The 27,807-nt window shown below is 49.2% G+C and overlaps 1 protein-coding gene across 6 annotated transcripts in view; it reads right to left on the bottom strand.

Moving 5' to 3' along the window:
• Positions 1 to 4,633: 4,633 nt before the first annotated feature.
• The window catches only part of TEKT3 (tektin 3), an 82,750-nt gene continuing 59,576 nt past the window's right edge, over positions 4,634 to 27,807 (bottom strand). For 5 of the 6 annotated variants that reach the window (XM_084986255.1, XM_084986254.1, XM_021067893.2 and 2 more), the window contains 5 exons: positions 23,956 to 24,026; positions 20,258 to 20,401; positions 17,334 to 17,556; positions 14,226 to 14,380; positions 5,520 to 5,854 (listed from right to left, as the gene is read on the bottom strand). In XM_084986255.1, the coding sequence (XP_084842381.1) occupies positions 5,638 to 5,854; positions 14,226 to 14,380; positions 17,334 to 17,556; positions 20,258 to 20,401; positions 23,956 to 24,026 (810 nt within the window). In that variant the 3' untranslated portion in view covers positions 5,520 to 5,637. Of the gene's footprint in view, positions 5,855 to 14,225; positions 14,381 to 17,333; positions 17,557 to 20,257; positions 20,402 to 23,955; positions 24,027 to 27,807 lie in introns of all 6 variants that reach the window. The other variant, XM_084986256.1, reaches the window with a different exon arrangement.

Consider the following 27,807-nt stretch of genomic DNA (forward strand, 5'->3'; position numbering starts at 1 on the left):
AGAACCCAAACGAAGGTAAGAAAGGGAGGCACCTAGTTCTAAATTCTCTTTTCTCTCTAGAGGAAGTTAGCTATTTCTGTAGCTATAACTCCACTCAGACGACAACCCAAAATGCACACATACGGAAAAGAACCTATTTTAGTTACCTCACACCAAAATGCCCGTAAGTGTCACAAAACACAATCACTTCCCATTTGGGACTGAAGGCCCTTTAGAAGAAATAGCCTGTCAGAGACCCAGGCACATGAAGGACAATCCTACAGTCCGTCTCTAGCAGTGGTTACCGCCAGCCAGATGCTAGAAGAGGGTGACTTCTAGGATCGAGTACCTCTGGCAACTGCTGGAGCTTTTTTTGTTTTTTGTTTCTTCCATCTGACAAAACAGAATATACACTCAGATATTATCCTTAAATTCTACTTAAAGACAGACTCAAAGAAGTTTAGATCTAGGACTTTGCAATACTTTGGTAAAATTAAGTCATTGTGTTAATGAGACTGGTTGTTCAAATATCATACCCTCATGAATATCTACTGGGGAAAACAATACGTTGGCTTTAAAATAATTTTCTTAAAAAAAAAAAACCAAAAACCCCACAGCCTTTGATAATGTCTAACTTCTTCTAAACAGAGCTCCGACCTCATTCTACCACGATGCCCTCCGAGCTGCTCTGTGGACTTGGCGAGCTCTTAGAAGGTCTCTGCTAAAGGGAAAACACTGGCAGCAGAACGGATGGCCTGTAAGCTCCCAGCAAGATGAGGGAACAGTAGGGTCCCGAGACAGTGAGCGACAGACCACAAAACCAAACCCTTCTGATGTTGGAAGAGAAAGATCTGGGCTGAGGAAGAATTCAGCACTGTGTAGAGCCAGGCTCACAGGATTCGTGCTGCCTCTTCTCCATCCTGGACCCCTGAAGACCGGACGAGCCTTTGGCCTCTAGACTCTCACCTGTCTGAACTCACACAGAATCCTCAGGATCCTCCTTGACACCCCAAATAAGCACTAGTAAAGTCTGGAGCTGGTCCTCGAGGGAAAACAGACTTTCCATCTCTGGTGAGAGACGAGAGTTATCGCTTTTCCTCATGAACACACGAGTATTTAAAGCTCAGCGAGTACCTTTGAGGCCCTCTGCACAAAAGGCGGAGCTTGGCCATCTCGGGGAACAGGTGAAGGGCCAGGGCCGGAGGATGGACTGACCAGGAAAACTGGGGACTCAACAGTGAGCAGCAACCCCACCTCCTCCCACCCGGGTGCAGCCCTGCCTCCAAAAGGAAGGAATCCATCCCCGTTTCAGCGCAAAACAAAAATTAGAACCTGGAGCCAGACCCCACCTCGGCTATTTACAGCCTGAACTCAGGACTCAGAATGCCCGGCGAGGTGTTTATGACAACACTCTCCAGGGACATAAATGGAAATTACTAAAATTATAGGTGACTTGGCTATTTAGGGACCGTTACACACATTTCTAAATCTGAATGATGCATGGGTGGGTGGAAGCCCTTGACATTTCAGCAGCCCTTCTGAAAGCCACGTAATATTAAAGATAGTTTGAGCCAGGATATGTAAAGCCAGATCACGTGTTGGCATTTGCAAACTTGTGATTCTTACCCAAGATCACACTCTGAGTCTTGGCTGTTCCTGGATCCCAGCGCTTCAATATTTGCCCTCGTGAAGTAGCTGCAGCATTTTAGACCAGAAGCCAAATGTTTATTTGTGGAATTTGGCCTTGCCCACAGTTTACCAAAATAACAAGAAAACTAGCCTTTTCCTCTGTCTGAACTGTTTTCTTCCTCTCACATTCTTGCAGTGCTGGGAATATATGTTTAAGCAAAAGGACTCCACACTCACATTCCTCAAAAAAAGTACGACAGAACTGTAGTTCACGGAAAAAGTCAGCAAGAGCTTCCCTGAAACATATAACAAATACGACATTCGTGGAACTGGTGTTTATTCTTTCACTATTGTCTAAAAATGATGACAACCACCACTGATTGCTCTAATTGCTAAGTGTTTTAGCGGCACCTATATATCTTTGTTTCCATTAGAAGCCAAGGGAGAATGATGAAACCTACAATTTGATTTCTAAAATGATATACTGAGACCACAGAAATAACCCAAGTACAAGCTTATCATGTTGATGTCAACTCTACCAGCATTTTGAGATGTTCTGTGAAGTTGACGAGCCAAGGTCTGCAGAAAAAAAAAAAAAAAAAAAAAAAAAGCTCTAAGAAACAAGAGAGAGAGAGACAAATGGATTTGGGGTTAACAGTGGTTAGGACAGAGTCAAGCAGGAAAAGGTGCTAACAAGACAGGGAGGAAGGCGGGCAAGGTGCAAGTAGTGGGAAGGAGCAGAGAAAAGAGACACTTCCCTCCGATAAACCTAGCTTCCCATTTCAGAGTTTCTAGTTCAAAGCATTCAAAGCTAGCCTGCTCTCTACATCATACCAAGTTGCACTTAAGAAGCCAGGAAAGGAATTAGAAGAAATTAGAAGCAAATAATCTCCTGGTGTAATTCTAAAGAAATAAATCATAAAGGAAACACTTACACATGTCACCCTTGGTACATTAAAAACCATAAGCAAAAAAAAAAAAAAAAAAACCCACCAAAAACACCATGAGCAAAATGTAAAGGCAAGTGGCATATAAAGAAGATACATTCAGTTCAGAGAATGAAGCATCATGTAATTGGTATGCAGCAAACTCTCAAAAACGAATAAAAGATAAATACTGGAGGGGAAACAGGCCACGAACAAGGATAAGCGAGTGACAGAGAAATTCAAGGACCCAGTGGACAGTGCTCCACATCGAGACTTTCTGCAGGTGACATGTGAACGCAACAGGACCACTGTTGGGTAAAGAAAGAGAACACAGGGTCATCAAGATGCAGAAAGGCCCTCTCCTAGGCTGCTGGGCGTGCAAATACCGTACACTTTCACAAGGGCCATTTGACAATAGACCAGGAAAAGCCTTCTTTCAACATGAGCTTAACATCTCATGTAAGGATTCCGTATCTAGGAACTTGCCTTAAGGAAGATATTAAAGATGTCTGCAAACCTTCGGCTAACAGTTGTCAAATCACGGCTACACTGTGATACAGAGGAGCCAGGCACAATAAAAATATCCAATAATGGGGAACTGGTCATAGAATGTTCTAGAACCTCGAGCAAAGGGACTATTAAAAAGTCATTACAGTGCAATGGTGAAAAGAGACTTAATGACATAGAAAGCGTACACATTATCAACTGGAAAAAGCATAAATGAGGTGAGGGGAGCATGACACTGAGAACCGTGTCTCCCATATAATAAGTATCTTTATAAGAGCTACTTTATTCAAGATGCCATTTTTCAAAGGAAAATATGCACATAACACAGAAATAAAATAGATGTACATCAAAGCATCTGGTTAGTTTAACAGTATAGAGATTTTTTTTTTTTTTTTTGTTTTTTTGTTTTTTTGCCATTTCTTGGGCTGCTCCTGCAGCATATGGAGGTTCCCAGGCTAGGGGTTGAATTGCAGCCGCAGCCGCTGGCCTACGCCAGAGCCACAGCAACGTGGGATCCGAGCCGTGCCTGGGACCCACACCACAGCTCACGGCAACGCCGGATCCTTAACCTACTGAGCAAGGCCAGGGATCGAGCCCACAACCTCATGGTTCCCAGTCGGACTCGCCAACCCCTGAGCCACGACGGGAACTCCAAGGAGTATGGAAGATTTTTATTTCCCTCGCTTGCTTGTCTGTAGTTTCTCTTTCGTCTCAAAGTATTAGCTGATTTTCTACCTATGTTCCTTTCAAGTTCATAACATAGTGATTAAATTTTCATAGGTTAGACTCTGTGTAATGTTATCACAACATAATGGCTATATTTCCCTGTGCTGCACAATATAACCTTGATGCTTATTTATTTATTTGTCTTTTTACAGCCACACTTGCAGCACATGGAAGTTCTAGACTAGGGGTGGAATCGGAGCTACAGCTGAGGCCTATACCACAGTCATGGCAACACCAGATCCAAGCCGCACCTGTGACCTAGGTCATAGCTTGGCCACAACTCGGATCCCGTGTTGCTGTGGCGTAGGCCGGCAGCTGCAGCTCAAATTTGACCCCTAGCCTAGGAACTTCCATATGCCCCAGGTGCAGCCCTTAAAAAAAAACAAAAAAAAGATAAATAAATAAATAAATAATAATAAATTATGCTGTGTGCTAATAGCTAATGAGATGGAGACCCATTTATAACATGCGAATAGGAAAAAGGAGATTACAAATCAGCAGTGTGGTCCCAAATACATCACTAATTATGTGTTTAAATAGCATTATAGGGGTTCCTGCCGTGGTGCAGTGGAAACGAATCTGATTAGGAACCAGGAGGTTACAGGTTCCATCCCTGCCTGGGCTTGCTCAGTGGGTTAAGGATCTGGTGTTGCCATGAGCTGTGGTGTAGGTTGCAGACACAGCGTGGATCCCGAGTTGCGTGGCTGTGGCGTAGGCCCGCAGCTGTAGCTCCAATTCGACCCCCAGCCTGGGAACCTCCAGATGCCACAGGTGTGGCCTTTTTTTAAAAGCCAAAAATAAATAAATAAATAAATCCATTACATATTACACATATTCGTAAATAAAAACATTGTATGCTACCCACATGTGTAAATATACTTTATATATACATACATAGTCATGGAAAAAGGATTGAAAGCATATACCATAAAAAGCTGTCAAACTTCAGTGATTAATTCTGGGTGTTGTGATGATGAGTGATTTTCAATATTACTGTGCGGGTGTGTTTTCTCTGTTTTCCAAAACACATACTATGCAAACGTTTTTCATTTTAATAACAAAAAAGTCATTTTAAAAATACCACTCACCCCTGAGACTAAACAGAATGTAGGGGATGTCCTATTTTTCTGGGCCACCAGTGTCCAGGCCTTTTTGTCAGTCTGGACCCCCATCACTCACAGGTGAAGCTGGCATGTTGCTCAGTTGTAACACTTTGCATTTCTTTGCTCCGTCTGTGCAGCCACGTCTCCAACTCAAACTTTCCTCGCTCGGCCACTGCCTTCACAACACCGTGTCCCTGCGCAGCGCAGTCCCTCACTCCCCCAACTCCTGAACCTGGGGCTGAAGCCCACCCCCCATTTCCAGGCGTTCATCCTATTTCTTCATACACACCCTGCGCTATGAATCACAGCCAAACCAGTCTACCTACTATTGTCCAAATGCGCTACTTTTCCACGTTCGTTTTTGCTCAGACTTCTCCGACTGCCACCTTCCCAGAAAAGCCTTGCCCCTCTGTCCTCGTTTTCCTTGGAGGCAGAGCTCAAAATTCACCCACCGCCCCCACCTCAGAGAGCAGACCTCTCTGCTTTCCAGCCCACTCATGTTACACAGAGAATAACAAGAATACAGGTAAGCTTGTTTACCTTGTCTGTTATAGCGATTGTATCGCTTTAGCCCAGAAGCCTAGTAAATCGTCGAGAATGGAGGTTTGGGAGTCAACAAAGGTTTTCCAAGACAGGACCCCAGCGCAAGTCTGCGAAGACGATCCTTTAATACCTGCGTGAATCCATCCCTCAGCCTTCCGGGAGGCGTGCGCATGCGCCCTGGTTCCGCCCTGCCCCGCAGCATCACCTGCGCTCCCGCCGGCGCCCTAGCAGAAGCCCACCAGCCGCATGGTGCTGGGGAAGCTCTTGCGCATGGTCATGCACTTCTCCTGGTCGATGTAGAGCGAGTTGGCTTTGACCGCCAGGTCGTGCTCCAGGGTGGCCTTGGTGTGGACCAGCGACTGCAGGGTGTCCTCCGCGTCCCTCAGGCGCTGCTGCAGGGTCTGGATGGTGTCGTCCACCTCATATACCTCGTTAACCAGGCTGCGTGGGGAAGAGGCAGGGGGCAGGTTAGCAGAGGGCACCCTGGTTATCGGCTCCCCCCGGCCGAGGCTGGTTCCTGGATTCCCACTGGTCACACCACCCTCAGAACTACTTCACGCTGCAGAGTCGCAAAGAAAGCGGCGCCCGTGCGTGGTTCTCTCCCGCCACGGCGGCTCCTGTTCCCTGCGTCCAGGATCTAAAAGGCACCCACACCGAGTTTTCCTAGACACATTGCACATACACACACCTACACCAAACACTGTATTTTAGAAAGAGGGGAAACTTTTAAACAGTTAATATATAGGAAAGTTGGAGAAAATTGAAGCAGCTTGATTTTCACACATCCACTCTACCACCGAAAATTGTTTGGGAGAGGGGGACACCCAGCCTTATTCAGTGGCTAGAATTCAGCTCACCCTGTCACCAGTCTTGGGGATGGAACGGTTAGTTAATCGGACACGACTGCAATCAGAATGCCCCTCCCCCCAGCAATGCGCCCAAGTTCCAGAGTAAAACTTGAAATGTCAAAAACCTAATAGAACATGAAAATATTGCATGAAATCAGCTACATAAACCACGACACAAGCCGCAGTTCTGATTGCGTTGGTGATGAAAAATGTGACACGTGTCCCATGAACAGAGACTGGGTTTAAGGCATCATTTTTGTGAGAAAAATCTAGCATTTCCTTCTCAGATTATTTTAATCAATATTGCTTTCATTTTCACTTGACTATTAGTGAACCTCTCCTAAATGTCTATTGGGCATTTTGCATTTCTTCCATGAATTGATTCTTGCCATCTTTTGCTTATTTTTCTCCTGGGCTGTTACTAAGTATTTCAAATTTTGGCAAAGAGCTCTTTAAGTATTAGCCATGTTAAATATTTTGGTTAAGCTCGTGGCATATGTTTTTCCTAATTCACTTTTTAACTTTTAATTTTGTTTATGATATTTTTTATTCATAAGATTTCAATTTTTAGTAAACTAAATCTGTCTCTTTTTTGTAATCCCTTCTCTTGTGTTTATATTTTGAAACTCTCTTCCCAAAGAGGAAATAAGCAAGGACTCCTTTACCCTCTGATTTGGCCAAAAACATCCAACAAGTATGACCACGTGGTTAATCAAGGGAAAGAATAGGAAACAGTTTATAAAAAGACAATAATAATGACAATAATAACTTATTTATCGACTACCTTACTTTATATATGTACATATATATAATTCTAGATATATATATAGTCAGTTAAAAACGCCAACTCCAAATTCACCAAATTTTGACCAGTGATTCAAAGCTAAAATTTTCTTTATTTTGGGATTCATTTATCAGCAGACTGGGGATGCCTGAAATTAACCAAAATGTACAGTAATACAAAGGGAACAGTGACAAGGAATGCCCCGGGACATAGATGGCCCTCAAGACAGAAGAGGATTTCACAATCAGAGAAAAATACTCGGACCATGTTAGAATCATCATACCAAGGCCATTCTGTAGCTTCACGAGCTTTGCACCTGGAAACGCACCTGGAGAGGTCACCCAGCCCAGCTTCCTTGTTTTACTGACGGGGAAGCTGAGCCGGGGGAACTGATGAACTGCCTTCTCCACAGACTCACGGCCCACATGTGCTTACGCATCGTGCAGGGTTGTCCAGGAAGCTAAGAAGGAAATTAGGAGTCTCGGCAGCGTAATATCGGCCTGGGGTCTGTTTCCTGCCCCACCTGCTCAGCTCCCTGAGAGCAGAGCACAGAGACCCAGGAAGCTGGGCTCAGCGCTGGGCCCTTCAGGGGAGATCCTCTCATTTCTGCTTGTAATCCCCACAGGGATCTCAGTGAAATCGGAATTTCAGATAAAAATGTCTTTTCTTTGAGTACAAGTATTTTTTTCCTTGTGGTAAAATACACCAGACACTTACTATCTTAACCATCGTGAAGAGCGCAGTTCGGTGGCATTAAGTGCATGCACATTTTTTGTGCAATCATCACCGCCATCCACCCGCAGAATCCTCTGCATCTTGCAAAATGGTTAGGGAATTATTATCATTATTATTTTGCTTTTTAGGGCTGCACCCTCGGCATACGGAGGTTCCCGGGCTAGGGGTGAAATCAGAGCTGCAGCCACCAGCTTACGCCACAGCCACAGCCACACGGGATCCAAGTCACATCTGTGTCCTATGCCATAGCTCACGGCAACGCCAGATCCTTAACCCACTGAGCGAGGCCAGGGATCAATCCTACGTCCTCATGGATGCTAGTCAGGTTCATTAACCGCTGAGCCACGACAGGAACTCCGATCTTGCAAAATGGAACCTCTGCTCCCATTCAGCATTAACCCCCATCCCCTGGCAACCATCATTCTTCTTTCTGTCTCAATGAATCTGACCACTCCAGGGACCTCATACAAAGAGAACTGTGGTATTTGTCCCTTTGGGTCTGGCTTATTTCACTCAGCATAACGGCCTCAAGGTTCCATCCGTGTGTTAGCATGTGTCAAATGTCCTTTCTTTCTAAGGGTGAATAAGATTCACTGTAAGTATTTCTATGTAGCATAAGCATTTTTCATATAACTATGCCTTGCAATATTTGGGATATGATTATATCCTAAAAAAAATTTAATTGGTGTTTATCTGAAATTCAAATTTAACTAGCTGTTAATTTGCAAAATCTGGCAACTCCATCACAGGAGCCAATATAGTGCCAGGCCCAAAGTGGGCTCTCACAGAATGTGAATTTAAAATGGTCCCAAGCAGCAGTTTTTGTACTCAAAACCCTCTGACCTCTGCTTTTTGTAAAGAAAGGATAAACTCTCTATGTATTTAAGGAGATTCTCCGAATAATTCAACAGTTGCTGGTGAAGGTTGGGGGCGGGGGCTGGAGAGCGAGGCAGGGGCAGAAAAGAGAGCTCGCATTTTGTACAGAGATTTGCACTGTTTGGATTTGTTTTAAAAGCAGAGTCTCTCTCTCCTACCAGTGAATTTAAACCAAGTGAAACATCTGCCACCAAAGGATAAAGGAACCATTTCTTCACTCTGTTGTCTTGTATTGAGTATCATGAGAGAACAAGAGGAAGCCTCGCTCATGCCTGATGACAATGGATAAAGGAGCATCATGCAGGCAATACTTGTAAAAAGGAATTTGCTCTTGCCTCGGGGAAAGAAAGTCAGAATGCAGTGTTGCTTGAAAGCCTCAGGAAATAAAACCCCACAGCAAGATGCCGATTCTGCTAACGGGCCTGGTGGCAACACTGGTTACCCCTCCACCGCAGGGAGAACTGAGGAAGATTTCTTTTCTTTTCTTTCTTTCTTTCTTTCTTTTTTTTTTTTTTTTTTTGCTTTTTAAGGCCACACCCTCGGAATATGACGGTTCCCAGGCTAGGGGTCGAATCGGAGCTGCAGCTGCCGGCCTCCACCACAGCCACAATGTGGGATCTGAGCGGCGTCTGCGACCTACATCACAGCTTATGGCAACGCCGGATCCTCAACCCACTGAACGAAGCCAGGAATCGAACCCACAACCTCATGGTTCCTAGTCAGATTCATTTCCACTGCGCCACAACGGGAACGCCAAGATTTCTATTTTTTTATTCCATTTTCTATTTTTCTATCATGAGCATATCCAACCATTAAAGCCAGAAAGAAAACAATACATGGTTTCCAAAAAGGCAAAACCCGCTTTCTAGGGTCTTGAACTCTCTGACCCTTAGAGAGGTTTTCTGATGGGACTCGGCTGACGGACACCACAACATCACACCAGGCCTGCTCTGCCAACCCGCCTTCTGGGCACACCCTCCCTGGTGGGTGTGCCAGTGCGGGGCTCACCCAGGATGGTCACCCCGGGCCACCTGCCTGGCCCATCTCAGGCCATGTAACGTCATCCTTGTGGATGCTGAAACGGGAAGCCCTCGGATCACCCCTGACCTTGCACCTTCCTCGAGCCCCCACATCCCAGCACCATGAGGCCCCGTTATGCCTGTCTTCCCGCGCCTCTGCGTCCCCCCTCTCCGCTCTCCAGGGGTCCTCCTCCTCTGTCTCTGACCCCAGGGCCTTCGCCTTGCCGCCCCTCAGCCCAGGATGTGCTTCTGCCTCTTCGCCCCACTGATCCCTGCCGTCTTCAAAACCCCGCTGCACAGACGCCTCTCAGGGAAGTCCCTCCCTCGAGGCTGGGGTGAGCTCCCTGCCCGAGGTCGTGGGTTCCAACAGCACCAGCCCTTCTGCGGCCTTCCAGGTGCCTGTCGTGGCCCCTTTGCTGCGTCTGCTCCACTGGCCATCAAGTGCAGGAAAGCAACATCCACAGCCCCTCCTGCAGCTGGCAGGTGCACAGAAGATGCTGGTGGATGGGGGCCAACGTCGTGGCCTAGGTGATGGAGGTCGTGATGGAGGTAGGCGCGGCCTGGAAGTCCAAGTCCGCAGGGTTTCCCAAGATCCAGAAGCAGACCCCAGGCGGTGAGGAGGAAGCAGAGGCTAGAGGGAGCCCACTGCGGCCAGCTGGGGTGTGGGGGCACCACAATGGGCCCCCAAAAGGCTCATGAAAGCAACAACCAGCCTTGAAAATATATCCACACCATGCATCTCCTATCATCTTAGAACCCATACTGTTTTCTTACTTCCAACTGGGGAGGAAAGGAATTAGACGTAAGCGCCAGAGTCTCCTTTAGTCTGGCATCGGTAAACACAACATCCGAGAACTGATCTAAAAGTATAGTTTGCGGCTGTTGTTTAGGTCAAGTTGGATTTAAGGCGTTTCTGGTTTGAAGATCCCAGAGTATAAAAGATCACTAGCAAAGAAACAGATCTTCCGACGGGCTGTCGGACACGGCTGGTGATGGGGCTTACGAGGGCCGGTGGTTGACAATCATGCCAGCCCACTCCCCAGCCCCATCCCTCCCTGAGCTGCTTCCACTGGCTTCAGAAGGAACCCTCAACCCAAAGGTAGGGACGGAGCCGGCAGATATGTGAGGCTTTACCCCTCGCAGCCAAGTGTTAGTCCAGGAGAAAGCTTACCCCGGGGGATCAGCTGAAAAAAATGCACATTAAAATAGCAATGTTTTTTAAAGAAATTCAACACACTTAGCTTGCAGGTAGTTCACATCCTTGTTTGGGATTGGCTTACGCACGCTATTGTATGTGGAATGACCAGCCAGGGGGATCGGCTGTCCAGCACAGGGACTCTACCCAAGGGTCCATGATCATGAAAAAGGGTGGTCGTGAGTGTAAGTGTATCTGAAGCCTTCTGTTGTGCAGCAAACATGACCACAGCACTGTGAATCAACTCTACTTCAATAAAACTTGAAGAAAGAATAAAGGAAAATCAGTGTTTCTTCAAAAGAAATTCAAGCTACTCAGGAGGCAGGCAGCGGACAGCCTCGTTTCCCCGTGGCTGCAGGAAGGCAGCTCAAAGATACCGCCCCGACCTCAGCTCTCATGGTCCAAAGACATTTTTCCTCATCTGTCAAGGCCACGGTTCCCTCTCGGTTTCCTTACTCTTGGCAGATGGCAGAGGGCCGTTCTGCTGAAACAGCTCATTTGGGGGGAATTACAGAACTGAAAAACGGTCTGCATTCAAACACAAATAAAACATCCGTCGTTTTTAAAAATATATATATATATATCAAGATTAGGTTAAGCAGAACCAGGTCTGACCTGCCGCCAAGGATGCCAAGACGGTTTAGAATTACGCTTGAAAGAGCCCGTTTGAAAACTTCAAATGAAAATAAAAGCCTCGAAATAAAAACAGCACCTTTGCTCTGCCCTCCCTCCCAAGTTTATGGCCCTTATTTTTCGGCCAAAAGCCTGCTTTTAGAATGATCGGTTGCAAAAATAATCCCCTCCCCTCCATAATAATCCTAAATTTCCGAGGCCGTTTCTCTGGGGCTGCATTTTTGGCAATGACATTTTAACACGAAATCTTTATGGAAACAAAAGTAGGTTTTGTCCCGAAGTCGGTAAAAGAGCGGAGGAAAGAGACACGCTGCAGAGGCGACAGGAAGTCGAGGAAAAGCCGGTTGTGCTCGGCTGTGAAGGGGAAACAAGAGTAAAACATCATTCAGCTTCCGGAAGCAGCCGTGAAATGCCTCACTGTCCCTGAGGGCAAGGTCACATCCAACCCCTCCGGAAAGCAACCCTGTGTTGGTGGCTGATGGCAGTCGAAACCATTTAGTTCCTCCCATGTCTACTTCTGATGACTCGGCAGAAATGTCTCGAGAGTGAAACTTCAGCTCAGCTTCCCCTCATCATATTTGCTGAGAACCACAGGTCATGGCTCATCTAGCTGGCCAGAGGGGTGAGCTCTCACTACCAGCGCCCGGTGATAGACAGACGCTGCAGCCCGGCTGCCTCTGGGGTGGAGGGTGGCTTAGCCTCAGAGATGAGCTGTGTGACGTAGGGGTTCAGCGGAACCCCCTTTGGGAAACACGTGGTCTGCGTGCCCTCCTCTATGGCTGTGGCCTGGGTGACAGCTCCACTAGGAGAAAGGCAGCTACTGCGGGAAGTAATGGCCATTTGCATGTCCCCTAGAGCATCTGCCACGGACAACACGCACGCTGTCTGCGCAGGGCGTTTCGCAAGAGCGTCTCCACTGGGACCCCGGTTCACCCTCTGGGAGAGAGAGATGAGGAGCCAACACCTGCTGTGCTGGCTCCTCCCACAGGAGGGCTGGGCAGGCCCGGTGAGCTCAGGGGCATGGCAGGGGGACGCCAACGACACACAGAGCGGGAGATGGGGCAGCGGACGCAAATCGCCGGTTTGGCTGAAGAGGGCTGGGCAGGGAGAGAGGCCAGCGTTCCAGCGATGCCTCTCATTCCCCCAGCAGCTGCCAGCTGGGCCCGTCACTCAGCCCGAGTCTGCCTCCCTTTCCTTATTTGTCAAATGAAGATGACTCGAGGTCACAGAATGAGATGGCGACACGGCCAGAGCGGCTGTCGGGACCCCTGTCACCACCTGTGTCATCGTTTCCTCCTTCCTGGCCTCGCCAAGACCACCCTTTCCGACCTTCCGGGGAATCCGCAGCTTCAGCTCGCCGCGTGCTCCCTAGATAGGTGCTCGATGCCGTTTCGCCCCTAGGATATAAGGGAACTCTGTGCGGGACCAGGTAGAAAACGAGGCTCGTGGCATCTCCCCGCTGCACTGGTTCAAGTGCTGCCCCCCTTCCTTCCTCCGAGAGCTATATATTTGCTTTGCTTCTGCAGGAAGGGTTTAGGACCTAAGAATAGCAGTGATGAGATCCAGAACGAGGCAGGCAGGCAGGTAGTGAGACACTGGAAAGGAAGCCAGAATGGGGGGGGGGGGGGACCCATTCCATAGAAGCCGGTCCTCAAAGGACGCTGCCAAGTGAAAATAATAAGAATGAAATACACCCAGTGTCCAGCGGATGAAGTGTGGTGGAGACCAGCTGTTTTCAAGGCCTACCGTGAACAAAACACACTGAAACGAGCCAAAATGAGCCATCGGGGTTTCGGGGCCCCAGAGGATGCTCTTATCGGCAGAAGCAGGTACTGAAGCCCCAAAAGCAAACAGACGCGTCAGGGGAGTTGGTACTGAAAGCACCTTTTTCCCAATAGAAGCACACAGCAGTTGACCCTTCTGCTGCTCCTGAGACAGGGGATCTGGAACCCTGGAGACCCCAGGGAGGTACCAAACAACCGGACGCCACCTCGACCCCCAGAGTGAGGCTCAGTGCCTAACACTGTTCCTGTGTGTAGTGTTGATGTCATTTCCTTTCTTCTTCTTCTTCTTCTTTTTTTTTTTTTTTTAATTATTTTTACAGCCTCACCCGCAGCATATGGAAGTTCCCAGGCTAGGGGTCGAATTGGAGCTGCAGCCCCTGGCCTACACTACAGTCACAGCAAGCCCGGATCCAAGCCACATCTGCGGCCTACACAACACTGAATCCTCAACTCACTAAGTGAGGCCGGGGATCAAACCTGCATCCTCACAGAAACGGTCTCAACCCGCTGAGCCACAACGCGAACTCTTCCTTCTGTAACGGGGAACACAAGAGTGACCATCTCGGCTCGGCCTAAGCGGACGGCTCAGGGCATTAAATTCACTCACAGCGTTGTGCAGCCATCACCACCTTCCACCTTGAGAACTTTTTCCCCTCCCGAGCTCAGGGCCCACTGAACCCCATCACGGGCACCCTAAAGGCGGCCCCAGTAGGGTGGCCATCGCCACGCCCCTCCGCAGCCCGGCGGGGCAGACGCACCTGCGGAAGGAGCTCAGAGCCGAAGACCGGCTGGGGTTTTTCCAGAGAAGCCCGAGCTGCCTCTGCCGCCCCCCACCAATCACGGACACACACACACACACACACACGCACACACACACACACGCACACCCACCCACCCGGCCGCCGCCCCGTCCTCCCACCCCCGGCCCGCCCCCTCACCGCAGCTGAGCCATGTCTCGGCACAGCTCGATGTTGGGTCTCCGCGTGCGCTCGTCCAGCCTGGTCTGCGCCACCTTCAGGAAGGCCGCCTTGTCCCTGATGGCCTTCTTGATGGAGTCGATGGTCGTCTCCGTCTGGAAGATCTCCTGCAGGGTCTGCACAGGAAGCACACGCCCGAGGCTCTAGAGCCGCGCCCTGCCCCCAGCCCCGCGCAGCTGTGGCCCGGCCGCCCCCTCCGGACTGGGGGGCGGTTCTCTGAGGGCCCCCTCCTGCCAGCCCCATCCCCACGCCTGCCCGCACCCCCGGGGAGCAGCTCCTCCGGACTCAGAGTGTGAGCCTGTTCACCGCGGAAACGGGCCGACACTGCAGACCCCAGCTCTGCTTTCCGCCGAGACCACCGGTCCACGTCTGCACGTTAACTATGAGACAACGGAGGCCAGGCACCGCGAGGGCCCACCTCCTCCCACATCGTGGGTCCCTGCCTCTTCCCGCCGACTCTTCTCACTAGCCTCAGGGAGACACTTCCCTGCTTGTGCAGGATTTGCCTTAGGTTCAAGCTTTGGGGCGTCTCCCTTGCAAGGTGGGAGCAGTGTCAACTTGGTAATCTCCATTTTATGTTTGTTTTCCTTAAAGAGGGTCTCCCGGTTGCATTCACCTGGCTCCCTCCCAGGTTCCTCCTCCTCTGACAGGTGAGGGCCCCCCCCCCACCAATTCAGGATTCTGAAAGCCCTTCCTTCTCCTTCTCCTGTGACCTTGACCTCTGCACCCCCATGTCTCCACATTGCCCATGACTCTCCTCTTTCTCAGCCCCTTCCTGTGGCCTGGAGACGCTCCCAGCTACCTCCCAAATTCTGAAACCTCATGCCTGTCTCACCACGCTCTCACCCAGTCCCACCCAGGACCTCTCCAGCTGGCATCTTCCCAGCCCCTCCTCTAGTTCACTGCCAAATGTATTCAGCAACAGTCTTGCCCATCCTCTCCTTGTCCCACCACCTAACCTCATGGCAGCCCCCATTGTCCTCTCTGGCCCGAGTTGCTCTCATGAAACTTAGAGTTAACAACGAGGCCTCTCCAGGGTCTCCCTTGCCTTGAAACCTGGGTCTTGCTTATTTCTCTGGCCAACTGCTGTCCTGATCCCTGATTTTCTCTCTAACTCCTTCTCCTCCTCACTCTGATACAGGTGCTGCCTTCCACCACTTTTGTGCTACTTCCTTCCTCCCCGCAGAGACCCCCTGTGACCACACAGCTGCAGCACCTGTGAAGGCTGGAACCCTTAAATCTCTTCCAAGCTTTCGACAACCTGCTGAACATAGTCAATGTACTTATCACCAGGGAACCTGCTCAAGGGCTCCCTAACCCACGGAGCCACCCCCATCTCTCGCCACTGGAAAGAACGGCTCCTTCTGCTAAACAGACTGGAACTGCTATCTGAACTCCAAAGGGTTCTTTCTGCACCTTCCTGATGGAACTTAGGGTTTTCTATGTACATGTTATGATCTATCTAAATGTCCCGTCTTACACAAGGATGTAAGCGGGAGGGGTCAGCTGATGTGTGTACACCCCAAAGTGCCTTGAATGTAGCTACTGTCAGCTGAATTCTATTCTCCCGCCAAAAGAAATTCATACATTGAAGTCCAGACCCCCCAGCACCTCAGCATGTGATTGCATTTGGAGGTAGGGCCTTTAAAGAAGTAATTAAGTTAAAATGAGGGATGAGGGTTGGTCCTAACCCAATCTGCCTGGTGTCTTTATAAAAACAGGAGATTAGGAGATAGACATGCATGGGAAGGAGACCGACGGAGGACACAGGGAGAAGGCGGCCGTCCACAAGCCAAGGGGAGAGGCCTCAGAAGAAACTAGCCCACTGGACAAATTTCTGTTGTTTCAGCCGCCCCATCTGCAGTGCTGTGTGACGGCAGCCTGAGCAACTAAAACCACAGCAAATAAAAATGCATTGGACAGAGGGACCCATCAGATCAGCCTTCTAAACGGCCTTTAGGTGGTCTCTCTCTGCCGGGTGGAGGGGGTCCCTGGCCACTGACCATGGCTAGAGTCTGGTTCCCACCAGCTTTCCCAGATTCCTTCCCAGGACACACATGGTCCTGCCAGCCAGACCGGTCTCTCTATAGACCTGACCCAGCCTCTCACTGGCCACCTCCTGAGGCTTTGTTCCCAGCCTTCCATCTGAACATTCACTTCTTCTTCCAGACACCTCCCCCGCAAACAATGTCTGTACCGGTTATTTGGCAAAACCACAATTTGTAATTTCCAATCATTTTTAATCGAGCAGGACCTTTTCACATGATGCACAACTTCTCCATAAATACGAGCTTCCTGGAAACAAAAACTACAGTTTTTCCTTCTCTCTGTCCATCACAAAATGCTGGATGCTGTCTGGCCCAACAAATATTTGTTTCCCAAAGAAGCCTCATGAAAAGGAAATAAATTACAGCCACCCAGGAAAACATGGCACCTGTAATCAGATACTATCTCCTCAGAGCAACAGGGCCAACAGTGTAAGGTTCTTAAAAAAAGGAACAAAACACTCTATGCAGCATAATCCACAGAAGTAATAAGAGCTCCTAGATCTATATTAAATAAAGCAAGAGCTCTTCGTTTATCCCCAAACCCACGGATTCTGCCTAAATCCTTCATTTTATTGTCATTATAAAACACTTATACTTAGAGCCCTTTTAAAAGTTCCATATCAGGAACATTTTGAAAACCATCTAACAGTTTCCTGGTTTGGGCTTTGCATTCCAGAAAAAGGGCCTGAAATAATTTAACAGAAAATATCCCTACCATATGTTCTAATAGTAAATTCACTTCCTAGTTACATCAATGATGCATTAAGCTTTAATCATAATATCTTTGCGTCTATTAAATACTAGGAACCTTTCACGCCATCGTGCATTCGGTAGGCCAAAACCCAGTGGATTCCAACTTCATTTTGACACCTGGCTACCTGGCTAAGATAAATGGTGTGCTTTGTACTGGTTTTAGTTGGTCTTAGTCTGTAAGGTCAGGAAGTCGTGCTTGACAGTGGAGCTCTGTGGTCCCAGCCCCCTGCTCTGCCTACCGAGGTCAGCCCGCCACTGCTTGGCTTACCTTTGCCAGGTGAATCTGCATCTTATTTTTAGCATCTGCAGTCTCGGCAATGCGGTTGGTGAAAGCCAGGTTCACTTTGTTGAACTGATTCCACATCTCGTTGGCTGTCACCACCAGGAGGTTCTGGATGTCGTCTCTTAGCTTCACAGAAGCAGCTCGCTCACTCTGGGAGCGAAGAATATTGTCATCAGTAAATTTGGCCCAGGACTCAGGCACGGAGACCCTAAAAAAAAAAAAAAAAGGAGAGATCCAGACAGTGATGACAATGCTGAATCGAACGAGACAATCTCCTTGCCACTGTTCATCCTGCCAAAGAGAAGAACCCCAAATCACGTGATCCTGGTTTTATTACATAAAATGTAAACAACAGAGCAAAGCTTTGCTTTTTTTTGTTTTGTTTTGTTTTGTTTTTTTGCCGCAGAAAGTTCTTAGGCTAGGGATTGAACCTGCACTATAGCAGTTTCGATGCTAGATCCTTAATCCACTGCGCCGCAAGGGAACTCCAGAGCAAAGTTTATTTTAAACCTTCCTTAATTGCGCCCTGTTTTACTGCTTACTCTCTGCAAATCCACAGTGTAAACTAAGTCCTCTGCCAACGTGGAGAAGCAAGGCTTTGATGCAGGCTTTGACTATGTCAGTTCACTAGAAATGCCTCTCACTGGCCCCATATGCACTATGAAAAAAAAAAAAATTCAACCACTAATCAAAGGAGTACTAATGAAAACAACCACATACTAGCAACCCTTTGTCCAAAGAGCAAAGTGTGAAGAGAATGATAGTTTTCTGGTGAACCTGTTTAGAAAAAGATGCTCACGCATCCTGCAGGGAAGGAAGCTGAATTGGGACAACCAGAAATGGGCTGGAGGCCAGCACAAGCCAAAAGCCTTTCAAATGTGCATAACCCAGAAATTCCGCTTCTAGAAATTGTCCCTAGTGAACTGTCACTGATGTATACCGTGATATGAACATCAGGCGTACAAGAGCATCTTTGGACTTATGGATACACTGCAAAATGGGGACCCCAGGACGACTCGTTAACACCCATCGTCACACGTTTACAAATCTTTTTTCTTGGATGAGAACTTTCACAATCTACTGTCTTAGCCACTTTCACATAGACGATACGCATCGTTAACCGCAGTGACCACGCTGCACTCTCCATTCCAGGGACTCAACACATGGACTCCTTCCTGAATGACTGGTGCTCGCTGGGCAGAGGCCGTGCTCATCTCTGTATCAATCCAATGTTCGCGTAGGTGCCACCAAACAAGTCACTAAAGAAAAGAATCCGAAGGGGATAATCCAAAGAGGTATATGTGAGAGGGTTCGTTTTTCGCTATACTTATGCCAAGCTCCGGAAAACTGGAAACACCCTGGAATGTCCCAAAGGAAAGAAAAAGTTGAGTAAATTCTGGTACCTTAAAAAAAAAATAATCCAGAGAGCATACGCGAACACAAGTTGTAGGAGAGTGTGTTCACAAACCAGGTTTTTGATGTATTATGACATGAGCCATCAGACAGATTACACAAACAGCAGGTGTGTCACACCATCTTTACAAATATAAATCGGTGTCTCCATATGTGGGAGAATGCTGCTCACCTTGGGCAGCTCTGCGTGGTTTCTTGGCTTGGTGATGTAACAGGCTATCAAAGGAGACCCTTACTGTCTGCTAGAGCTTGGAGCACAAGGACCTAAAATAACCTAAAGTGTGCTCCCTACAAGAGGCGGCTAAGAATTCATGCTGGATATAGAGGCGGCTGTTTATGGAGGGCTAAGTGGTCAGAGTCTGTGGTTCGATTCCAGGAGGAGGAGAGGAAGATGCTTCCTGCTCGCCTCAAGCCAAGTAAGAGGCATCGCACCCACTCAGGATCTCAGGTCTGCATCCAGTTCACACCTGAAGAATCTACAGGTTAGTGGGGCTGCTGCTCCTATTTCAGGAGGGCTAAGGGGGGCTGCTCTGGGGTGACACCCCCCCAGGACGAATCCAAGTGGGAGTCACTGTGGGGGGGCATGAGTGTGGGATGGAGCTTGAGAAAATTTTTTGGGGTGATGAGAACATGCTTTATCTTGATTGTAGTCGTGGTTATATAGGCCTTGAAATTTGTCAAAACTTATCAAAATGTGTGCTTAGGCCAAATGCATTTTAGAATAGATGAATTTCATCTCAATCAAAGTGTGGTTTTGTTTTATTTTTTGTTTTTTGCTTTTTAGGGCCACACCTGCAGCATATGGAAGTTCCCAGACCAGGGGTCCAACTGAAGCTACAGCTGCCAGCCTGCCCACAGCCACAGCAACATGGGATCCAAGCCGCGTCTGCGACCTGCACCTCAGGTAATGGTGACTTGGGATTTTTAACCCACTGAGTGAGGCCAGGGATCGAACTGTCATCTTCATGGATCCTAGTCGGGTCTGTTAACCGCTGATCCACCAAGGGAACTACGAGGCGATTTTTTCTTTTTCTTTTTTTTTAAAGGAAATGGTTGGATAAGACCATCTACCCAGGATTGCATCCCGGACCTAACAGAGCAGCCGTGGACAGGGCCAGTAACAAACACTGGTGATGAATTATTAAACATCCAGTTGTTTCTCAGCTTGTACCCCTCCCCGCCAAGCTGGGCCCAGGGCATCCGATAGGCTGGTAATATTTTATTTTCTTTATGCTCAACTGTGTTCTCTAGGTTTTCTGCCTCAAGCAGATGCTATGTTCATAGTTAGCAATATAAACAACGAATAACTTCTTACAAAAGAATACAGGATGCAAGTGACGGCAGAGCTGCCAGGCTTAGCCATACCTGTTCAAGGCAGGTGCGCCTCACCTTTCCACGTGCTCCCACGACTCCCAATTCACCTGTGTGCCGCAGCACTCTGCAAGGTGACAGGGTGACCACCCCTGGAAATCCAAGGCGGCGCGCGTTTGACTTACGTGGCATCCACTCTCTCCACCCCGCGGAAGTAGCTGATGCCGTCCGACGTGTTCCGCAGGTGGTGGCACTTGTCGTCGATGCGGTAAGCCGCCTGCTTGTCACTCAGGTCCTTCTCCAGCTCGTGCTGGGAAGCTCTGCTAGCTCTAGGACGCAGAGGGGAGACGGGGCTTCAGGCTTAGGTAACAATTTCCCACGAGGGAGCGTGACTGCCCAGCCCCCACCCTCACCCACGGCTGCTCCCGGGTCTCCCCTCCTCCACACAACGGAGCTTCCCCTGGGCAAGTCCATACACGCGAGCACATAGACCCCCGCCCACACTGCCCCTTCCGTGGGCCGAAGAGGTGTAGACACAAAGAAGTTGGGGTTCTGGAGCCCCCGGGCTGCAGCCCCTCCTTCTAACACAAAAATCGCCCAGACGGGAGCCTGGGGCGGAGCAGTCTGTGGGCGCCTGCGCCTTCGCGCTGCCTTTTCGTCTTCTCCATCCTAACCCCTTTCTCCCCCGTTCCTGGCGTGCAGCTCTCTGAGATGCCAAGAGATATTTGCAGCCAGCCGCCCCCCATCTGTAAGCGACCTCCACGTGGTGTTGTGCCAGGCCCCAGAGGTTTGCCAGGAGATAGAAAGGGAGGGCCAATGAAGCAGTCAGAGCTAGAAAGAGATGGGGAACCGGGGGCCCCCAGGCAGCCACCCTCTTGGGAAGGAAGGGGCTTCCTGAGCTCCGAGGCACTGCTGCTCCTTGCACAGACGCCCCTGCAAGCAGTGCAGCCTCAAAGAGACAGGCGGGTGGGCAGACTGAGTGACAGGCGGACCACACCGGGGCTGGTGGAGCAGTTCGCTCAACAAAGAGCTGTGCACGCCTCCCTCGTGCTCGAGTGCTTCTGGCACGAAGCAGACGTGGCTTCGCTGAAGCGTCCCCATAAGAAATAAGCAAACCGTGTGATTTGTTAGCGGGACAACATGGAAAACAAGGCAGGAGGGCGGGGCCAGGCGTGTGAGCGGCGATTTTAAATAGGATGGTCAGGGTGGGACTTCTCCAGGAGGGGACGCTTGAGCCAGGGCTTGGGGAGGGAGAACCAGACCGGCGAGGCTTTGCTGGACGTTGCAAGGAGCCAGGTCTCCCCCTGAGTGAAATGAGACACTGATGTTACAGTTTTAAAGGATCATTCTGGTGCTGGGTTGAGAACCACCTGCAGTGGACAAAGAGAAGCCCATTGACAGACAGGTGCAGCCACGCAGGTGGGAGATGGTAGTGGCTGGGGCCCACGGAGGGGGGACGACGAAGGACAGGAGGACTGGTCAGAGTCTGGATGTGCTTTAAAGCCGAGCCATCAGTGAGGGAAAAAAGGCTGAAACCGCGTAACTGGAATAGCAGAATTCCATCCACTCAGGTGGGCAAACCTGTGGGTTGGGAGGGCTGGGGGACAGGTAACATCCAGCGGAAGGTACCTAGTGGGCTGTTGGAATTGGGAAGAAAGGTCTGGGCTAGAAATGACAATGGGGGAGGCACTAGCATACAGACAGTACCCGAGAGAGCCAGGGAACTCTTTATCACGGGGCCTGAAGTGCTCTCAGCCTGCAGGAGGCCCTCCGTGAAGCCAGCGTGGGATTGAACGTGCTGATTCCAGCCACGTCTTCTCTTGAACTTGGCCTGTGCTTGTGGCGAAGTCGCTCGGCCTTGACCTGTCAGACCTCTTTTTCGTTTGTAGAGTGGAAATCGCATGGCTGCATGCAAGCCATCTGCATTGTGTGGATTCTGACTCAGCATCTGGGTGCAAGGGATGAAAGGCCAGGTCTTTGGTCTCCTGCCTCAGGTTACTGGGTTGAAACTCTGGGATTCAAAGGCTTTTCTCATTTGTGGTCCGGGACCAAGCTGCCCTCCAAGCTTCCTCTCTAGGGCTGACACCCTTGACCTCCTCTCACTGACCTCAGAACCTCATCTGGAAGGTCTTAAATCTATTACCGTTTTATAGCCCAAGACGGGAGAGATGGAGGCCGCTGAGTTGGTGCCTGATGAGAGTCCATTCTCAGCTGAGATGCAGGCTGATCTCATTGTTCCGTCCAAGGCAGATGGACTTGAAAACCCCCCTCCCATCACCTTTGCTGCCTGAAGCCCAGGAACCACGTTGGGGATCCAGGCCCCCAAAGACCCACCATCCCAGGAAACGGGGTGGGCATTCTGCCCACTGTGTATTAAGGGAGAGCCAAGCCCTTTAAAGGATCACCAACAAAGATTCCACACAAGGGCACAGATTCAGAACTTTCTGCGCAGGCCAGGATGGACCAGTCTGGAACACGGAGAGAGAAGACCCAGAGGGTGAGCAGCAGATTTCGGATTATGGGGAAAAACATGCGGATTAGGAACTGGACCCAGAAGGAAACAGAACAATCACTGGAGCCACACCCAACTGTTCCTGCAAGGCCCAGGGAGCAGAAACCAGGAATTAATATCGGAGCTACCATGTCTGTCTTAAGGAAACTGTCCAGTTAACCAAGTCATGGGCAGTCGGTCACCTTAACCAATCTTTAGCTCTCCTCGCCGATTTCTGATTTGAGGAGTCCTTCCAATCACAGCTGGGGAGAGATCTTGGCCATCACAGAGCCAGTCCTGAGGGCAAAGTCAGCAGAGGGAGGGAGCAGGACCACCCCCAAAGGGAAACTAATTTGGCTGCATCACAGGTTACCCCTGACGACATCAGCATAAGCAGAACCATCATCTCCTTGGTGACACCCTCAACACTCCTTCTTTCCATGGCCGTCACCAAAAGAAGGTTGATCTTTCCATTCCTGGCCAGTGCCGTTTCTCTGCTGCCAGCTCTTATCAGTGCTCCATACCTTCCTCTGAGTAGGATTCTTTGCCCCCAAGCCCCACCATGCCTACTGAAGACCTACTCTCCCCTCTTGCCAAGGGAAGAAGAATCTGTCTTCTGAGGAGGATGGGAGAACAGCTGCAACGCGATGGATGCAGCAAGTGCAATGCTGCCGTCAGGGCAGCAAAGAGCATGCGCCGGGGTTGCCGGGTAACGAGAGAAGGCGGGACTTGGAAGGAGGGATGGCGCGGAAATTGGAACGTGTGCGGCGGTCCATCCCTTTAACAGCTGGTGGGCTGAACATATGCAAGTCGGTCTCATCTCAAAGGGTAAAGTCCTTTGCATTTAGACAAATCTTAGCCATACTCCAAGATGGGGCAAAACTCCTTTTGAAAGCGTTGCAAAAAGTATTTCTTTAAGTAAAAATGTCGAGCAAGTACTCCAAGGGCTCCGTCTTCACCTCTTAAAGAAACAGATGTGGGAGTTCCCGTCATGGCGCAGTGGTTAACGAATCCGATTAGGAACCATGAGGTTGCGGTTCGATCCCTGCTCTTGCTCAGTGGGTTAACCATCCGGCGTTGGCGTTGCCGTGAGCTGTGGTGTAGGTCGCAGACGTGGCTCAGAACCTGCGTTGCTGTGGCTCTGGCGTAGGCTGGCAGCAACAGCTCCATTAGACCCCTAGGAACCTCCATATGCCACGGGAAGCGGCCCTAGAAAAGGGAAGAAGACTAAATAAATAAATAAATAAAATGAAGTTAAAAAAAATAGATGTGCATCTGCATGTGTGTCTATGTATAAATCCTGACGTAGGAGACTAAGAGACGTCTGACGGGGAAATGTGGAAATAGGGTTTCAGGAGCGATCTTAATTGTATAGACAGGTAAAGCTCTTACGCCAGCTGGGCAATGGCCTTGTCCAAATGCAGCTTCATCCTTTCTTGACAGCACAGAATAATATCAACTTCCTATTCAATTGAAAAAAAACACATTAATGTTTTGATTATTGAGCATTAACATTCCAAATCAGCAATGTAGCAAAATGTTTCTGGGGAAAATTGTGAAGGAAAGCAAGCAAAACAATTTTATACCCATTTATTTACCTATAGGCTCCAGGATATCGCTGTCTTAATATCAGACTGGAATTGACCCTTAACAGGGCTAAAGGGAGATTATATTATGGAACAAGTTGGGACAGGGGTAAAATTGTAGGAGGTTTCTTTCGTTGTTATCTCTGGCCCTTAATAAAACAGTCAATCCATCCATCAAATTCTGGGGACAGGTAAGGTTGAACTGAATGCATGGCTTCCTATGGTACTAAGTATTCTTCCACAAAAAGCAAATCTGGGCGGGAAAAGGACAGCCTAAAAGGGACTTCTTTCTGGCAGTGCATGTAACCCCCCAAAGACCCAGCTCTTTGTTCCAAAAGGAGGCCAGCCTCCACCCCGCAAGGCTAGCCCTCCCCTCTGTCCTGCCCCTGGCCTGCAGCCCAGCTCCTAGAGGCTGGCACTGCACACTGATGCTGCTAGGACGGATACACTGTTACATAATGTGTGTTGCCACAGAGATTTTTTTAAATCAATATTTACTTCCCTCTGAAATTCATATTCACATTAGAAAATCCACAAACTCAAAATAGCACCAAGAAGACATTTTTAAAATGCCCATTAAAAAAAACAAACAAACAAACAAAAAAAACAAAACAAAAAACAGTACTAGAGTTCCCATTGTGGCTCAGTGGTAACGAACCCAACTAGCATCCATGAGGGCGTGGGTTCGATCCCTGCCCCTGCTCAGTGGGTTAAGGATCCCATGTTGCTGTGGCTGTGGTGTATGCCAGTAGCAGGAGCTCTGATTCAACCCCTAGCCTGGGAATTTCCATAGGTCTCTGGTGTGGCCCTAAAAAGACAAAAAACAAAACCCATAAAAAAAATAAGTGTCCATAACCACTGTGACTATTTTTCAAGTGAAAAGTGATCCCATCATGCTGTTTTGTGGCCTGCCTGCTCTTTTTATTTTTTCCTTTTGACAGCTGCAATATAAGTGTTCTTATATTTAAAATGCAACTCTTTCCCATATGTAGGTATATGTATTCACCGGTTTGGTCCTTGCCTTTATATTTGCATGTGGTTTATTTGATCAACATTTCTGATTTCTACGATGTCAACCTATCAACGGTTCCCTTTGGGCTTCTGCCTTGGTTAATTTAATTTTAAAGTCCTCTTCACTCCAATGTTAATTATTACTCATCTCTATAGTCTCCTGATTCTTTTATTGTTTAATTGCTTAAGGTAAAAATACTAAGCTTCAGGTGTATTTCAGTGACAGCCCTCCTGCCTGATTCTCTGATACTCTGAGTGGATGGACTAAATGAAAAGCTAAATTCCCATGACACGTTATCAGGACCCCCTGGTCTTACAAAGATTTCTCACATGTTCTCAATGTAGTTGTGTGTGCATTAGATTTTAGTGTCATTCAGTCTTCATCTTTCTCTGTGGCTTGGTGTGTGTGTGCGCGCACGCGTGTGTATGTGTGTGAGTGAGTGGTGTGTGTGTGCAGCTATTCTGCAGAGGTGCTGACACAGGATACCTAAAAGACTGCCTCACAAACATGACTTAAAACCCCAAATCCTAGTGAGCTTTGATGTTCTGTATACACAATGCACAGAGAGGCAATTCCTGGACCTTTTAGTGGAAAAAAAAATTATGGTTAATGAGACTCTTGCTAGAAATAAAAACTCCTTCAACACTAACGGGTACAGTTGAATTTAGATAATGTCATTTAGCCAGTGTCATGGTTGGAGGCAGAAGGCTTCGTGGGAACGGAGATGCCTGAAACCAAAGCTGTTTGGAACCACCCCCAGGGTTAAGCTCCCGAGTTCCCTGGACTCGTACACAGGGCTGGTCTGGACACCGCCGTGGACGCAAATGCAGGGCCCAGGCCTCAGTCCCTCAACTGCCCACGAGAGGAATGTTTACAGGGAGGCGGGGGTGAAGGCAGAGGCAGAAACGTGAGAAGAGCCTGGATGTCATGGGACCCATAGCTGCCGCCTGACAGGGGCAAAGGTCATGGCAGAAAGCCCAAGAGCCACACACGAGGAGCCAGCCAAGTGGGTTCATCTCTTCTGGATCCTGAACTTGGGCAGAACAATAGAGCCTATGAATAAAAGGGGGGCAGTGACTTCTCTGGGTTTCTCAGCACCTCCGTGGCCAAAATGAATCCATTGCGGCTGCCTCTAGAGAGAAAGGCAACAAGGAATCACACCTACGCGTTCCAAGGACTCTGGATTCGTCCTACAATCCGAGCAGGTGAAACCTTGGCAAAGCATCTCCTTATGGCTCTCCTCCAGGAACTGTAGGCTTGGGATGGGGTGTGGGGTTGGGGAGGCGGAACAGAGACGGCACGGCCTTTGGCTTCCGCTCACCTCAAGCAAAACCCCCTTGCTGCCCTGCACCCCTGGGTCTTGGCTGGAATAGTGGTTCAGGACCTGCTAGACATCTGACAGCCCTGGCTCAAATCACGGCTTGGCAAATGCTATCCCTGGGACCAAGGGCAAGTTATAAACCTATCTTTAAGCTAGGCCGCGGGGTAGATAATTAGGTACTAGCAGATGGTAAGCGCTCAATAAGGGGAAGGCCTTATCACATGTCATGAGTCAGAGAATGTGACTTTAGAACCTAATCCTCACGCACCATGTGGGCGCCACCCTACTCTCAGCCGAGGAACACTGGCCAGCCCGCAGGAACACTGAGCTCTGACCATGAGCTCACGGTCAGGGACCACGTGTGAGTGACCAGCACAGGGGGCTGTGTGCTGACCCTCAGCAAGCCCCCTCACTGTAGACTGCAGTTAAGGATATGCAAGATAGGGAGTTCCCGTCGTGGCTCAGTGGTTAAGGAATCCGATTAGGAACCATGAGGTTGCAGGTTTGATCCCTGGCCTTGCTCAGTGGGTCGAGGATCCAGCGTTGCCATGAGCTGTGGTGTAGGTCACAGACGTGGCTCGGATCCCACGTTGCTGTGACTTTGGCGTAGGCTGGTGGCTACAGCTCTGATTGGACCCCTAGCCCAGGAACCTCCATATGCCACGAGAGCAGCCCCAGAAAAGGCAAAAAGACGGGGAAAAAAAGGATATACGAGATAGGGACCTGGTCGTTAAACCCAGACCCGGCTTCCAGCAGATGGTGGTTCTGCGCACCCGTGTTAACTGAGCCTTCTTCAGTTTGGGGAAAGTGGGTAGGCTAGCCACACTCTTCACAGGTAGAACAGGCCACCAGAAGCAAGCCCGAAAAATCCAAAGCCAAGTACCGATGGGCTCTGGCCAAGAGCCCACAGGAGCAGGCTCTCCATTTCTACATGCAGTGTGGGTTTTGGTCATAGTCTCCAGTTGTCACTTATGCTTGAGCCTGGGAACAGGGGTGTTTTCCTGAGAGATTTGCATTCACAGTCTGTTGAACGTGACCCATCACTTTGGCTGTGAATCTAAAAATGCCCTTGGAGCTCCCGTCGTGGCGCAGCGGAAACGAATCCAACTAGGAACCATGAGGTTGTGGGTTGGATCCCTGGCCTCGCTCAGTGGGTTAAGGATCTGGCATTGCCATGAGCTGTGGTGTAGGCTGCTCAGATTCCGTGTGGCTGTGGCTATGGCCTTAGGCCGGCGGCTTCAGCTCCGATTAGACCCCCTACCCTGGGAACCTCCATATGCCAAGGGTGTAGCCTTCAAAAGACAAAAGACAAAAAAAAATAATAC

Source organism: Sus scrofa, chromosome 12, assembly GCF_054392235.1.
Source record: "Sus scrofa isolate SSC_HxYL_T2T_F1_AM1 chromosome 12, Sscrofa_HxYL_maternal_Yorkshire_Landrace_v2.0, whole genome shotgun sequence".
Lineage (NCBI taxonomy): Eukaryota > Metazoa > Chordata > Mammalia > Artiodactyla > Suidae > Sus > Sus scrofa.